The sequence below is a fragment of the Anopheles coustani genome, chromosome 3, assembly GCF_943734705.1.
Source record: "Anopheles coustani chromosome 3, idAnoCousDA_361_x.2, whole genome shotgun sequence".
Classification (NCBI taxonomy): Eukaryota; Metazoa; Arthropoda; class Insecta; order Diptera; family Culicidae; genus Anopheles; species Anopheles coustani.
The window spans coordinates 69,613,001-69,624,962 of record NC_071288.1 but is presented as its reverse complement, the minus strand read 5'-3'; the positions used below and the strand labels follow the sequence as shown (position 1 = coordinate 69,624,962).

General features: G+C 37.7%; 1 protein-coding gene across 1 annotated transcript; it reads right to left on the bottom strand.

Moving 5' to 3' along the window:
- Positions 1-204: 204 nt before the first annotated feature.
- Positions 205-1,513, bottom strand: LOC131266009 (platelet-derived growth factor receptor beta-like). Its single transcript, XM_058268341.1, has 3 exons — positions 1,171-1,513; positions 414-1,099; positions 205-342 (listed from the first exon to the last, which is right to left on the bottom strand). The coding sequence occupies exons 1-3, from the start codon at positions 1,511-1,513 to the stop codon at positions 295-297; spliced, it is 1,077 nt and encodes a 358-aa protein (XP_058124324.1). The 3' UTR covers positions 205-294.
- Between the last annotated feature and the right edge of the window lie 10,449 nt (positions 1,514-11,962).

The following is an 11,962-nucleotide window of genomic DNA, read 5'->3' as shown; positions in this document are numbered from 1 at the left end:
ATCACTGCATCAAAACTGGTGAAAGTCTCAAATGGATATGATCAAGGCATGACAGTATCAGATTGTTACAGTAAAAAGCCAATTTGAATTTATTTTGAGATAATAATTAAAAGTTTAGTATATAATTAGTAGAATAGAAAAAACTTGTCTGTAAGGACAATCAAATTTTGATAAAACGACTAAGTGCGTTAAAATCCGAAAGTTTAAAAATGCGAAGTAAAAGTAAAAGTATGAAGCGAAATCATTGTTCATTTGCTAACTCGTTCGTTTGTCCGATGATCATTAAGATTTGAATTATCTGGTCATCATCTGAAGATATTGATCATTCAATGCAAGATAATGCTAAAATGTAAAAAGAAAGCTTGGTACATAAATACAACATGTGAGAAGCAAATCAGCAAAGGTTAACTTACGTTCTGCAACGCGGGTGGTAACATTAAGTTGAAAAACTGTCCCAAAGCGTGAAATGTTGGCCGACACTCTGGGTTGACGCACCAACATGACAGCATAGTGTAATAAATATCCTCATTGGCGTACTTCGGTCTTTCCAATCGATATCCGTCCTTTAGTTTCTGGAAGAACACGTCGTTCACTGCCAGAGTGGCATAAGGTGGCATTCCGAGAGTGAACAACTCCCACAACAACACGCCGTAAGACCAAACATCCGTTTTGATGCTGAACTTATGCTCAAAGATGCTCTCCAGAGCCATCCACTTGAAGGGCACACGATCGTTGCGAGTTTTCTTATAGTACGTGACGCGGTTGAATTCCCGGGCCAGACCAAAGTCGGCGATCTTCACCACACCTTTCTCGCAGAGCAGGACATTGCGAGCGGCCAGATCTCCATGGAATATATTTTTGGACGACAAGTACTCCATCCCAAACGCGATCTGTGTGGCCCAGCAGACGAGATCCGTGGTTCGCAAGATCATCTGGGGTTCGTCATCTGGGTCGTGCTCGCTTGATTCGGGTTTCATAATAGAAGTGATCCAAGCCATGGGTAGATCATCGATACAATTCACGAATGTCGATCTTTTAGAATGCATGAAGCTAAGCACGCTTCCATAACGGCAATACTCCAAGATGATCATCAGTTCATCTGCAATGAAGAGAAACGGGTTTGAACGCAATTTTTGCAACAAAATTTTCTTATTTTGATTTTTTACTTACTACTATGAATATTCTCAGTAACCGCTCCTAAGAAATTGACGATGTTCAAATGCTGGCCGACCAGAATCATCATCTTGATCTCGGAAATCATTCCTTGGATGATCGAAGCACGTCCACAGTCTTTCGTTTGCTTCACGGCAACGGTTGTGAATGGTTCGTGGACCATTATGTCCTTTGCTTGGGCCATTCTAACAATGCCATATTCACCCTCGCCAATCTTCCGACCGAATAACAGCTTATCCTTCGGAAACGAGTATATCGGTGGAATGGTCGACACTAAATCGGAAGGCCGGGACGATTCTTCTTCTTCATCATCGTCTTCTGCATCGTCTTGTGCATCCATTTCGACTTCCTCTACTGCATGGACATGTTGTTTGCTTCTACTCCACCAAAACCACAGCAACCCAACAATAGCAACAACGGCGAGGCATCCTCCAAAGACAGCATATGATGATGAATGTGCGGATCTTGCGTCCGGTCTGTTCACAAGATTGAATTTTTCGCCCAGATCTAAAGTCACGTTTTGAAATCCTCTTTTTTTGTGGTATGCCATGCATGTCACATATCTCCCAGATAGATTTTTAATTATGTAGTTCATTACCCAGGCGTACTCCTTCCATTCTCCAGTTTCATTCTTCTTGAATTGGTCATTGATGAACATGAATCGGTTGGTAAAATAGTAAGCATTTGCTCGACATCTAAATAAGGCTGTATCCTCTTTACGAACTATTCCTTTTGGCGAAATGATTTCAAGCTCAAGTTGTTCGTAAGAATGGATCGGATACAGTTGTCCAGCTATAAACGTCCTACCTTCTGAATTGCTTGCATCGCATTGGGCAACACCGGTTTGCGGTGGTGCTATTTTACCGTAAGCTTTATAGTTGAAAGCGTCATTTGTGTGATTAACCTGCGAGAAATCATTTAAAACAAAGCTTTAAGTATATTTTCATTGCAAACATATAGAAAACATTTTCATATCAAATGCCTACCTCGACATTCACTGAAGAGATATCCGCATTACAATTCTTAAAATCCAAATTCCAATTTCGTTTCACACATTCAATTGGCGTAAACCCCATGACGATGTCTGACTCTAGCTCACTGCGCACTCGACAGACGAACTGAACGGATTCATTACTCCAAAGCGCATTGACGTGATCCATTTCCATTGTTGGAATAACTAACAAATTGAGTTTGGACATATTAGAGACGAATAAAGCATATCACATTAACATGAGTTATCTCCAAATATCACTTATCTCCAAATATCATTGTATTAAGCTTGATTGTTGCGTTGATATCTTCCACCATGAAATTTATATTGATCCAAACATTTTTTGTGTATGTAAACGTTGCTTAAACTAACTTTTAGTCATATAGAAATCATGGTGTTGTTCAAAATGTGAACAAAATAAATCATTTGCTTCGCTGTAGATATCAACAGCAGTAGTGTATGAATCGTAAGTATATGCTACTATATTGAAATAAGAACTTTGAGAAAAATTAATGTAGCTTGTAGTATTGGGTATGATGTTTCCTGCACTCCAACAAATCTTAAAAAGCTGAAAAAATCCTGCCGCATAGCAAACTGCTGGCAGGGTCGGATCTACCTATGAGCTGACTCAGTGGCCGCAAGAAAAAGAAGGAAAGTCTAAGAAACTACCGATATTATTTGTCGGTATGATTCGATTCACGGGAAAAAGTGTATATTGTTACAAGTAGTTTATTTTCCTCATCCGCTGTCCAAATGATCAATGTTAAGGTTTGTATAACTATCGAGCGATTTCAAATGTATTGTGTGATCATGAAAAATTAAAAGGTCAGTGTTAATTATTTGTTCTTTACATAACACATTTTGCATGAACAATAAAAAAATCGAATTTCTCGAAAGAAGAAGACAAAAAATTAAATGGGAATGAGAAAAATATTAAAAAGAGTATTCTACAGAAAATTATCATGTCCTCTCAGTTAGGGATTTGGACGCCATGATGAACAGCAAAATTCAGATAGCAGGAAATTGTTTTAAACTTGTTTCTGTTGTTTTGGTGAAAATGATGAATAAGCAAAGTTACATAAACAACAATATGCAAATAGTGAAAAAGATATTGTGAACTACCCATCAGGTCATAGCCGGGCGATACAACCGCAGGCTCAAGTTGTTCGTAAGAATGGACCAGAAACAGTTTTGCAAACGTAACTGACCTTCCTTGTGGATTGAAGGCAAAGCATCTCGCAATACCAAATCTCGGAGATGCTATTTTACCATAAACCTTATACTCGAATGAGCCATTCATTTGTTTAACCTTCAAGAAACCAATTAAAATAAACGAATAATTTTTTTCAGTGAAAAATTGATAGATAAAATTTTCATTTCAAATGCGTACCTTAACACTGGCAGACATTACGGACTCGTAATCATATTCCGAAAAATTCATAGATTTTTCATCACGTGGCATGAACCCCATAACAATTGTGGACCCCAGCTCGCTTCGTACCCGACAGACGAACTGAGTGGATTCATCAGTCCAAAGCGCAGTGACGTCAGCCATTTCCACTGTTGGTTTGTCTGCGAAATTGAGTATGGAGATATTAAAGGCTTATAAAGCATACCAAAAATAATACAAAACTCACCATATTCCCCTGAATGGACCTTGTATGTTGCATTGATAACCTCCTTCGCCAAATGTACATGGAAATAACCTGTTTGTTGTATGGAAACGTTTCTTGCACTAAATTCAGTCATATAGAAAACAGGTGCTTGTTCTACGCAGGACGACCGCGTTTGATTTTTGCGAAATGTGACCAAATAAAAAGTGAAAGATGCAAATATATCGTCATCCCTGATTGAAATGAGAAACATGATATTCACCATGAAAATATCCACAATTGAAGACGTTTTTCATAATACCAAAAACGCGGTTGATTTGATTCTTGAACAACGCATTTTAAGCTCAAAGCCCTGTATTCTAAAACGAAATATGAAACATCTATTCTTCGTAGCTTGTTAGTTATGTTTAATGATTGCGATAAACATGGGATAGTGATGCACTACGTTTAGAAACAGTTCATTGAAATCGAACAATTTATATTTCACTAACCAATGACTGGGGATATGATAAGTATCAGAAATAGATATACTTTCCACATTTTCTAGCACAAAGTTAGATTGATTTGACACTTGTGTTCACTTTTCCTACTAAAAAGCAGAATTTAAGCAACCTTCTTGTGAAAAGGTATGATTTAATACTGACTTATTTATTTGCTCATTCGACCGTTTGGACCGCTCATAATTATTCTCATGCAATAGTACTTGTAAGGCCAACTGTTCGCTTTGATAAGTAAACTATTTTCTCTCATTTTCATTGGTCAACGCCAAAAAACCTTATTCGTACTAATGAAACGAAAATGCAACGACAATGTCGAATGAATCACTGGCGGTGTGGAATAAGTGATTAATTTGTTTTGGTATTCAACGCTTTAAAATGTATAAACACGATTCAAGTGAGGACATTAGACTCACAAATTGATGTCAATGCATTTAGAACAGGATTTCAACAACTTGACTGAACATGTAGAACTTTGGGATGCTTTTCATTGTTGTTTCTAATGCAAAAGCTGATCATAGGGTAAGGAGCTAACTAAGGACCCGCTTGGGGCCAAGAGCTTTCGAGGCCCCATAATTTTTTGAATACAAATTTTGTTGTTTGTTTTTCTCAATTACGTGATAAGTTTTTTAATAAACTTATGAATAACAAAGAAGAAGAACATGAAAATTGTGTCAACCGGTTCATACAATAATGAGAATTATTTTGTTCGCCTTGAGGAGTTTTTGTGCGACACCGTGAAATGTTCAGAGCGAATTGAGAGCAGAGAGTTGAGAACCCCGACAAACTTTAAGCGTGTTACTTGAACACAATCTGGCAACAGGAAGTGCTTGGAACCTTACACCGTTATTGTATTACACCATTGATACAAGAACGGTTGGTTTAACAAACGTGTCAGAATATTTCGGATGGTCTTCGTGCGAGTAAAGAAACTTTACACCTTGAGCTCCAGTTTTCTACTGTTTATTCCTTCTGTCAAAAAAGTTCATTCAGCTTACTCATCCGGCTTTGTTCTTCTTCCTTTTTCATTTTCAACGCCAGAATGTAGGCAGCTGCCTAAAATATATTTCCAACAAACGAGTTAATCAGCGAACGGAAGGTGAGTTGAATTTTAAAGTTGTGCATAGAACAAACACTCTTGCCTCCACGGACAAATTACAGATGCCAACAAACCAACCATTCTATGCTACAAATGGTGACTCGTAGGTTTCAACAACTGCAGTTGTCTATATATAGATTAGATCTATATATAGATTAGAGAGAACTGTTTTTGGAAATGTTATCAAATTTTCGATGATAATTCATGCGGTTTGCAACACCGATTCTCCGGATAACAAAAAAATTCAACAATACATCAAAAAGGGAGCGTAGTTTTTTAAATGAACGTATTTCTCTATAATATGTTTGATTCTGCGATCGCGTTTTCGCGTACCACCTTTACGGTATCGGTTAATTATAAATTTGTTCTGATATGCGTTTCATACATTTTACTTGTTAGATACGTCGTGCTTGGAGGGGTGTGTTAGTTTTTTATTATTAGAACATCATAACTTTTGAAAGGGTAGTAGTAGAACTCTTAGAGATTAAACTAAGGTACTAAGGAAATTAACATGAGTTTGTCAACATTCCACTTTCACACCGATATACGTGAGGAATTTCTATTGACGTTCACAAAAGGGAAAACGTGTTGTAAGCATTCAATGCACTATTCATTATGATCAACCATTTTTATGTTTCGTAACGTTAAAATGTATCTTAGGTTCATCTTTGAAAGTTTTATGGCTGATAGAAACAAAGATACAAATTATTGGGCACAAAAATCCATAGTTTTACATACAATGCATATATTTGCTTACAAAATGTAAAATAAATCCGAGTATGCTGGTCGTCGTTGAATAAGTCAATTATTATACTTTTTTTATGTGTGCAGCATAACATCCCTAAGTGGCACAAGGCCGCTCCCCGAAGAGAGTTACTATGACCGAAAGACGGTATATTATGATGATCGATGGTTTGTAATGCCCGAGGGTGCCAGACTCGAGATGGGCATGGGCACCTCCAATGGGTCAATTACACAGTGAGCGAAATTCCTATAAACGCATCGGCACTTTTTTAATTCTTAAGTTACTGTTAGTCAAAGAAGTATTATTTTTCAAAGATTACTTGCCCTTCGGACACATATATTTGAGACTTTCTGACGCAGTGACCATTTTATAATGGAAAGCTTTTCGTTTTTACTGAAGGAAATTCCTATTCCTATAACCAAACATGCTTAGCTTATGTTATTTATTTTTAAGGAGAGTAAAATGTTTAATTAAAATGAAATAATGTTGCTTTCATAGCAATCTCCTTGTATTATAATGATAATCTGTTCATTGAAAAAATTATCCCTTCATCAAAAAAGGCTAAAGTCTCAAATAGATGTGATCAAGGCATGACAGTATCAGATTGTTACAGTAGAAAGTCAATTTGAATTTATTTTGAGATAATAATTAAAAGTTTAGTATATAATTAGTAACCTGGAAAAAAAAATTCTATAAGGACATTCAAATTTTGAAAATACGACTAAGTGCGTCAAAATCCGAAAGTATAAAAATCCGAAGCATAAATAAAAGTATTAACTGAACACTTTGTTCATTTGATAACTCATTCGTTTGTCCGATGATCATTGAGATTTGACTTTTCTGGTCATCATCTGAAGATATTGATCATTTAAGCCAAGGTAATGCTAAAATTTAAAAGAAAGCTTGGTACATAAATGCATCATGTTATAAGTAAATCAGCACAGGTTTACTTACGTTCTGCAAAGCGGGTGGTAACATTAAGTTGAAAAACTGTCCCAATGTGTAAAATGTTGGACGACAGTCTGGGTTGACGCACCAACATGACAGCATAGTGTAATAAATATCCTCATTGGCGTACTTCGGTCTTTCCAACCTATATCCGTCCCTTAGTTTTTGGAATAACTCGTCGTTCACGGCCAGAGTGGGATACGGTGGCATTCCGAGAGTGAACAACTCCCACAACAACACGCCGTAAGACCAAACATCCGTTTTGATGCTGAACTTATGCTCAAAGATGCTCTCCAAAGCCATCCACTTGAAGGGCACACGATCGTTGCGAGTTTTCTTATAGTACGTAACACGGTTGAACTCTCGGGCCAGACCAAAGTCGGCGATCTTCACCACACTTTTCTCGCAGAGCAGGACATTGCGAGCAGCCAGATCTCCATGGAATATATTTTTGGACGACAAGTACTCCATCCCAAACGCGATCTGCATGGCCCAGCAGACGAGATCGGTGGTTCGCAAGATCATCTGGGGTTCGTCATCTGAGTCGTGCTCGCTTGATTCGGGATTCATAATAGAAGTGATCCAAGCCATGGGTAGATCATCAATACAATTCACGAATGTCGATCTTTTAGACTGCATGAAGCTAAGCACACTACCATATCGGCAATACTCCAAGATGATCATCAGTTCATCTGCAATGAAGAGAAACGGGTTTGAACGCTAATATTGTGCCAAGATGAAACTAATTTTGGTTTCTACTTACTATTACGGATATTCTCTGTAACCACTCCTAAGAAATTGACGATGTTCAAATGCTGACCGACCAGAATCATCATCTTGATCTCGGAGATCATTCCTTGGATGATCGAAGCACGTCCACAGTTTTTCGTTTGCTTCACGGCAACGGTTGTGAATGGTTCGTGGACCATAATGTCCTTTGCTTGGGCCATTCTAACCATGCCATATTCACCTTCGCCAATCTTCCGACCGAATAACAGCTTATCCTTCGAAAATGAGTATATCGGTGGAATGGTGGACACCAAATCGCAATATTGGAAAGAGTCTGCGTCTTCATCTTCTGCATCGTCTTGTGCATCCATTTCGACTTCCTCTACTGCATGGGCATGTTGTTTACTTCTACTCCACCAAAACCAAACTAACCCATTGATAGCAACAACGGCAAGGCAACCTCCAAAGAGAGCATATGATGATGACTGTACGAACCCAGCGTCCGCTCTGCTCAGAGGATTGAATTCTTCGCCAATATCTAAAGTCACGTTTTGAAACCCTCCTTTTTTGAGGTAGGCTCCGCATATAACATGCCTCGCAGCTAGAATTTTAATTTTGAAAATCGCTTCCCAAGCGACCTTTTTCATGTGTCCAGTTCCATTCAGTATGTATCGGTCATGGATGAGCATGAATCGGTTGGTGAAATTGTAAGCATTCGCTCGGCATCTAAAAACTACTGTATCCACTTTTCGAGCTATTCCTTTGGGTGATACGATCTCAAGTTCAAGTTGTTCGTAGGAATGGGCCGGATACAGTTTTGCAAATATATGTGAAGCACCTTCTGAATTGCTTGCATTGCAGATCGCAACAACGGGTAGTGGTGGTGCTATTTTACCATAAGCTATATACTCGAAAGTGTCATTCGTGTGTTCTATCTGCAAGAAATCGATTAAAACAAAAAGAAAAATATATTTTTCATTTCATAAAATAGAAATCTTTTTTTTATTTTAGATACGTACCTGGAGATCCACAAAGGGAATAAGCCTACCGGTACAATTCTCAAAATTCAAAGTTTGTTCAACATAATCGCATGGTATGAACCCCATGACGATCGTTGGCTCTAGCTCGCTGCGCACCCGACAGGCGAACTGGACGGATTCATCAGTCCAACGGCCAGTGACGTCATCCATTTCCACTGTTGGTAATGCTGAGAAATTTAATTGGTAGGTATCAGAGACTGATAAAGCATACAATAATAAACATGAACTCTCCAAATATCATTATAAAGAGCTTGTAAATTGCCATTGATAACTTCCTTCGCGAATTCTATATTGATCCATCCTGTTCTTTGTGTGGAAAATTTTCTTGTACTAACTTTAGTCATAGTCAACGAAAACATGTTCTTCATATAGTCTTATCGAATGCATGTTGGAAATATGAACAAAATGAATCATTTGTTTCGCTGTAGATATGAGCAGCAGTAGTATATGAATCATAAGTATATACTGCGATATTGAAATTGGAACTTTCAGAAGAAGTAATGTAACATTGGGCATAATTAATGTTTCCAGCGCCCCAACAAGTCTTATAAAGTTACATATAGTCTAATCTAATAGCAATCTTCAGGCAGAGGCAGACCTGTGGGCGCACTAAGGGGCTTAAAACATGAGAAAATACCGATATTACTTGTCATTAGATTTTTCACTTTTGATGAGGACAGCATGCGATGTAAACATTTGTTTTATAGTTGATTTTTTGGTTTGCTTCGATATTGCTTTATTGGTAATTTTCACCTTTCAAGCCTTGGTAGAATACGTTTGAAGTGCCTGCGATTCACGGGAAAAAGTGGGATCTTGTTACATTTTCCTCATCTCATCCCAAATTGATCAAAGGTTTTAATAATTGGCTAGCGATTTCGAATGTATTGTTTAACCATTAAAAATCAAAAGATCAGTATTAGTTATTTGCACATTACATAAAACATCCTCTATTAACAATAAAATAAATTTAAATTAATAAGTAGACAAAAATGAAATGAGAAAAGCATTAAAAATAGTAGTTTCCAATAAAAAACCATCATGCCGTCTAAGTTGCGGATTTGAAAGCCATGATGAACAACAAGATTCAGAGAGCAGGGAATTGTTTTCAACTTGTTTATGTTGCTTTAGTGAATATGATGATTTTTTTAAGTTGCACATACAACAATATCAAATTGTGAAAAAATGTATTGTAATTACCCATCGGGACATACGACACGGGCGATACGAGGTCATGCTCAAGTTGTTCGTAAGAATGGACCAGAAACAGTTTTGCATACGTAAATGATTTTCCATGTGCATTCATTGCACCGCATACCACAACACCAAATTCCGGAGATGCTATTTTTCCATAAACTTTATATTCGAATGCGTCATCCATGTGTTTAACCTACAAGAAATCAATAAAAACAAGCAGAAAAATAAAAGTTTTAATTGAAAAATTGAAACATTTTCATTTCAAATGCGTACCTCAAAACCGGCAGCCTGCGCGACCATTTCGTTAAACTTATCGGACTTTACATCGAATTTAAAAAAATTCAAAGTTCGTTCATCACATGGCATGAACGCCATGCCGATTTGTGACTTTAGCTCGCTGCGTACCCGACAGACGAACTGAACGTTTTCATCAGTCCAATGCGCAGTGACGTCATCCATTTCCACTGTTGGTTTATCTGAGAAATTGAGTATGAAGATGTTAGAGGCGGATAAAGCCAACCAGAAGTAATATGTACTCACTATTTTTCATTGTATGGACCTCGTATGTTGCATTGATAACTTCCTTCGCCAACTGTAGATGGAGCCAACCTGTTTGTTATATGGAAACGTTTCTTGCAATAAATTTATTGATCTGTAAGTCACGTTCTTGTTCTATACACGATTCAACAATCAACAGCAGTAGTGTATGAATCGAAAGTATATACTGCGATACTGAAATTGGAACTTCCAGATAAAGTAATGCAGCATGTAGCGTTGGGCATGATTCATGTTTTTTGCACCCCAACAAATCTTATAGTACTGAAATTAGCCCAATCGCATAACAATCTTCAGGTAGAGGTGGATCTGTCTATAAGCGGACTGAGCGGGGATCCCCATGGAAAAGATGGAGAATCTAAGAAACTTCCAATATTATTTATCACTTATATTTTTCACTTTTGATGTAGACAGCGAGCGATACAAACATTTCTTAGATTTTCGGCAGGCTTCAATATTGCCTTATCATTGTTGATTTTCCCCATTCAAGCCTTGGTTGAATAAGTTTGAAGTGCCTGCGATTCACGGGAAAAAGTGTGTATTGTTACATGTATATTGATTAGTTTCCCCATCGCAGTCCAAATTGATCAAAGAATTTCTTAATTTGCTAGCGATTTCAAATCTATTGTATGACAATGGAATATTAAAAGATCAGTATTAGTTATGTGCACTTTACATAAAACATCCTCTATTACCTATAGAATACAATTGAATTTGGCAAAAGAAGTAGACAGAAATTAAATAAGAATGAGAAAAAAAGAGTGGTTTCCAATAGAAAACTATCATGCCGTCAGTTGCGGATTTGAAGGTCAGGAGGAATAGCAAGATTCAGATAGCAAGGAATTGTTGAATACTTTTACTGCAAACTTCGAACATGTGTAATTGTTTTTTTTTTATGTGGCACGACATCCCCTAGTGGGACAAGGCCTCTCTCCGAAGAGAGTTTGTGTGACCGAAAGACGGTATATTATAGATCGGTGGTCAGCCGTTCGTAATACCGGAGGGTGCCAGAGCCGAGATTCGATCCCACACCTGTGGTGTGGTGTTTCCTCGCGCTACCGCTGCGCCATGGGCACCCCCGTAATTGTTTACTAGCTCTTAAAAAACAAAATAATGGAAATGTCTGCAGGGCCCCGATTACCCCTCCACCTAGGACCCCGGAATTGTTTTGGGAGTGATTATTGTTTTTGGAGATTGTTCCGCCTCTGTCTGCAGAGATTCCTCTGTTTTTTTTTGTTTCTTCTGGCAACAATTGTAAATTCCAACTTTGGCTTACGACACTTTAGTTTTATGCAGCAAAATGTCACCATTGCTTTCAATGAAAACGTACAATTTCTGTTCAATAGTGAAACATTCAAATCGATCGTCATCGCTGATT

Excerpts from the sequence above, each read along its gene's own strand:
- LOC131266009 (XM_058268341.1), bottom strand. The coding sequence starts at position 1,513 with ATGGATGCACAAGACGATGCAGAAGACGATGATGAAGAAGAAGAATCG. Across the intron at positions 1,100-1,170 it reads TACTGAGAATATTCATAGTA|ATGAACTGATGATCATCTTG; the intron begins GTAAGTAAAAAA and ends TCTTCATTGCAG. Across the intron at positions 343-413 it reads TACCACCCGCGTTGCAGAAC|CATTATCTTGCATTGAATGA; the intron begins GTAAGTTAACCT and ends TTTACATTTTAG.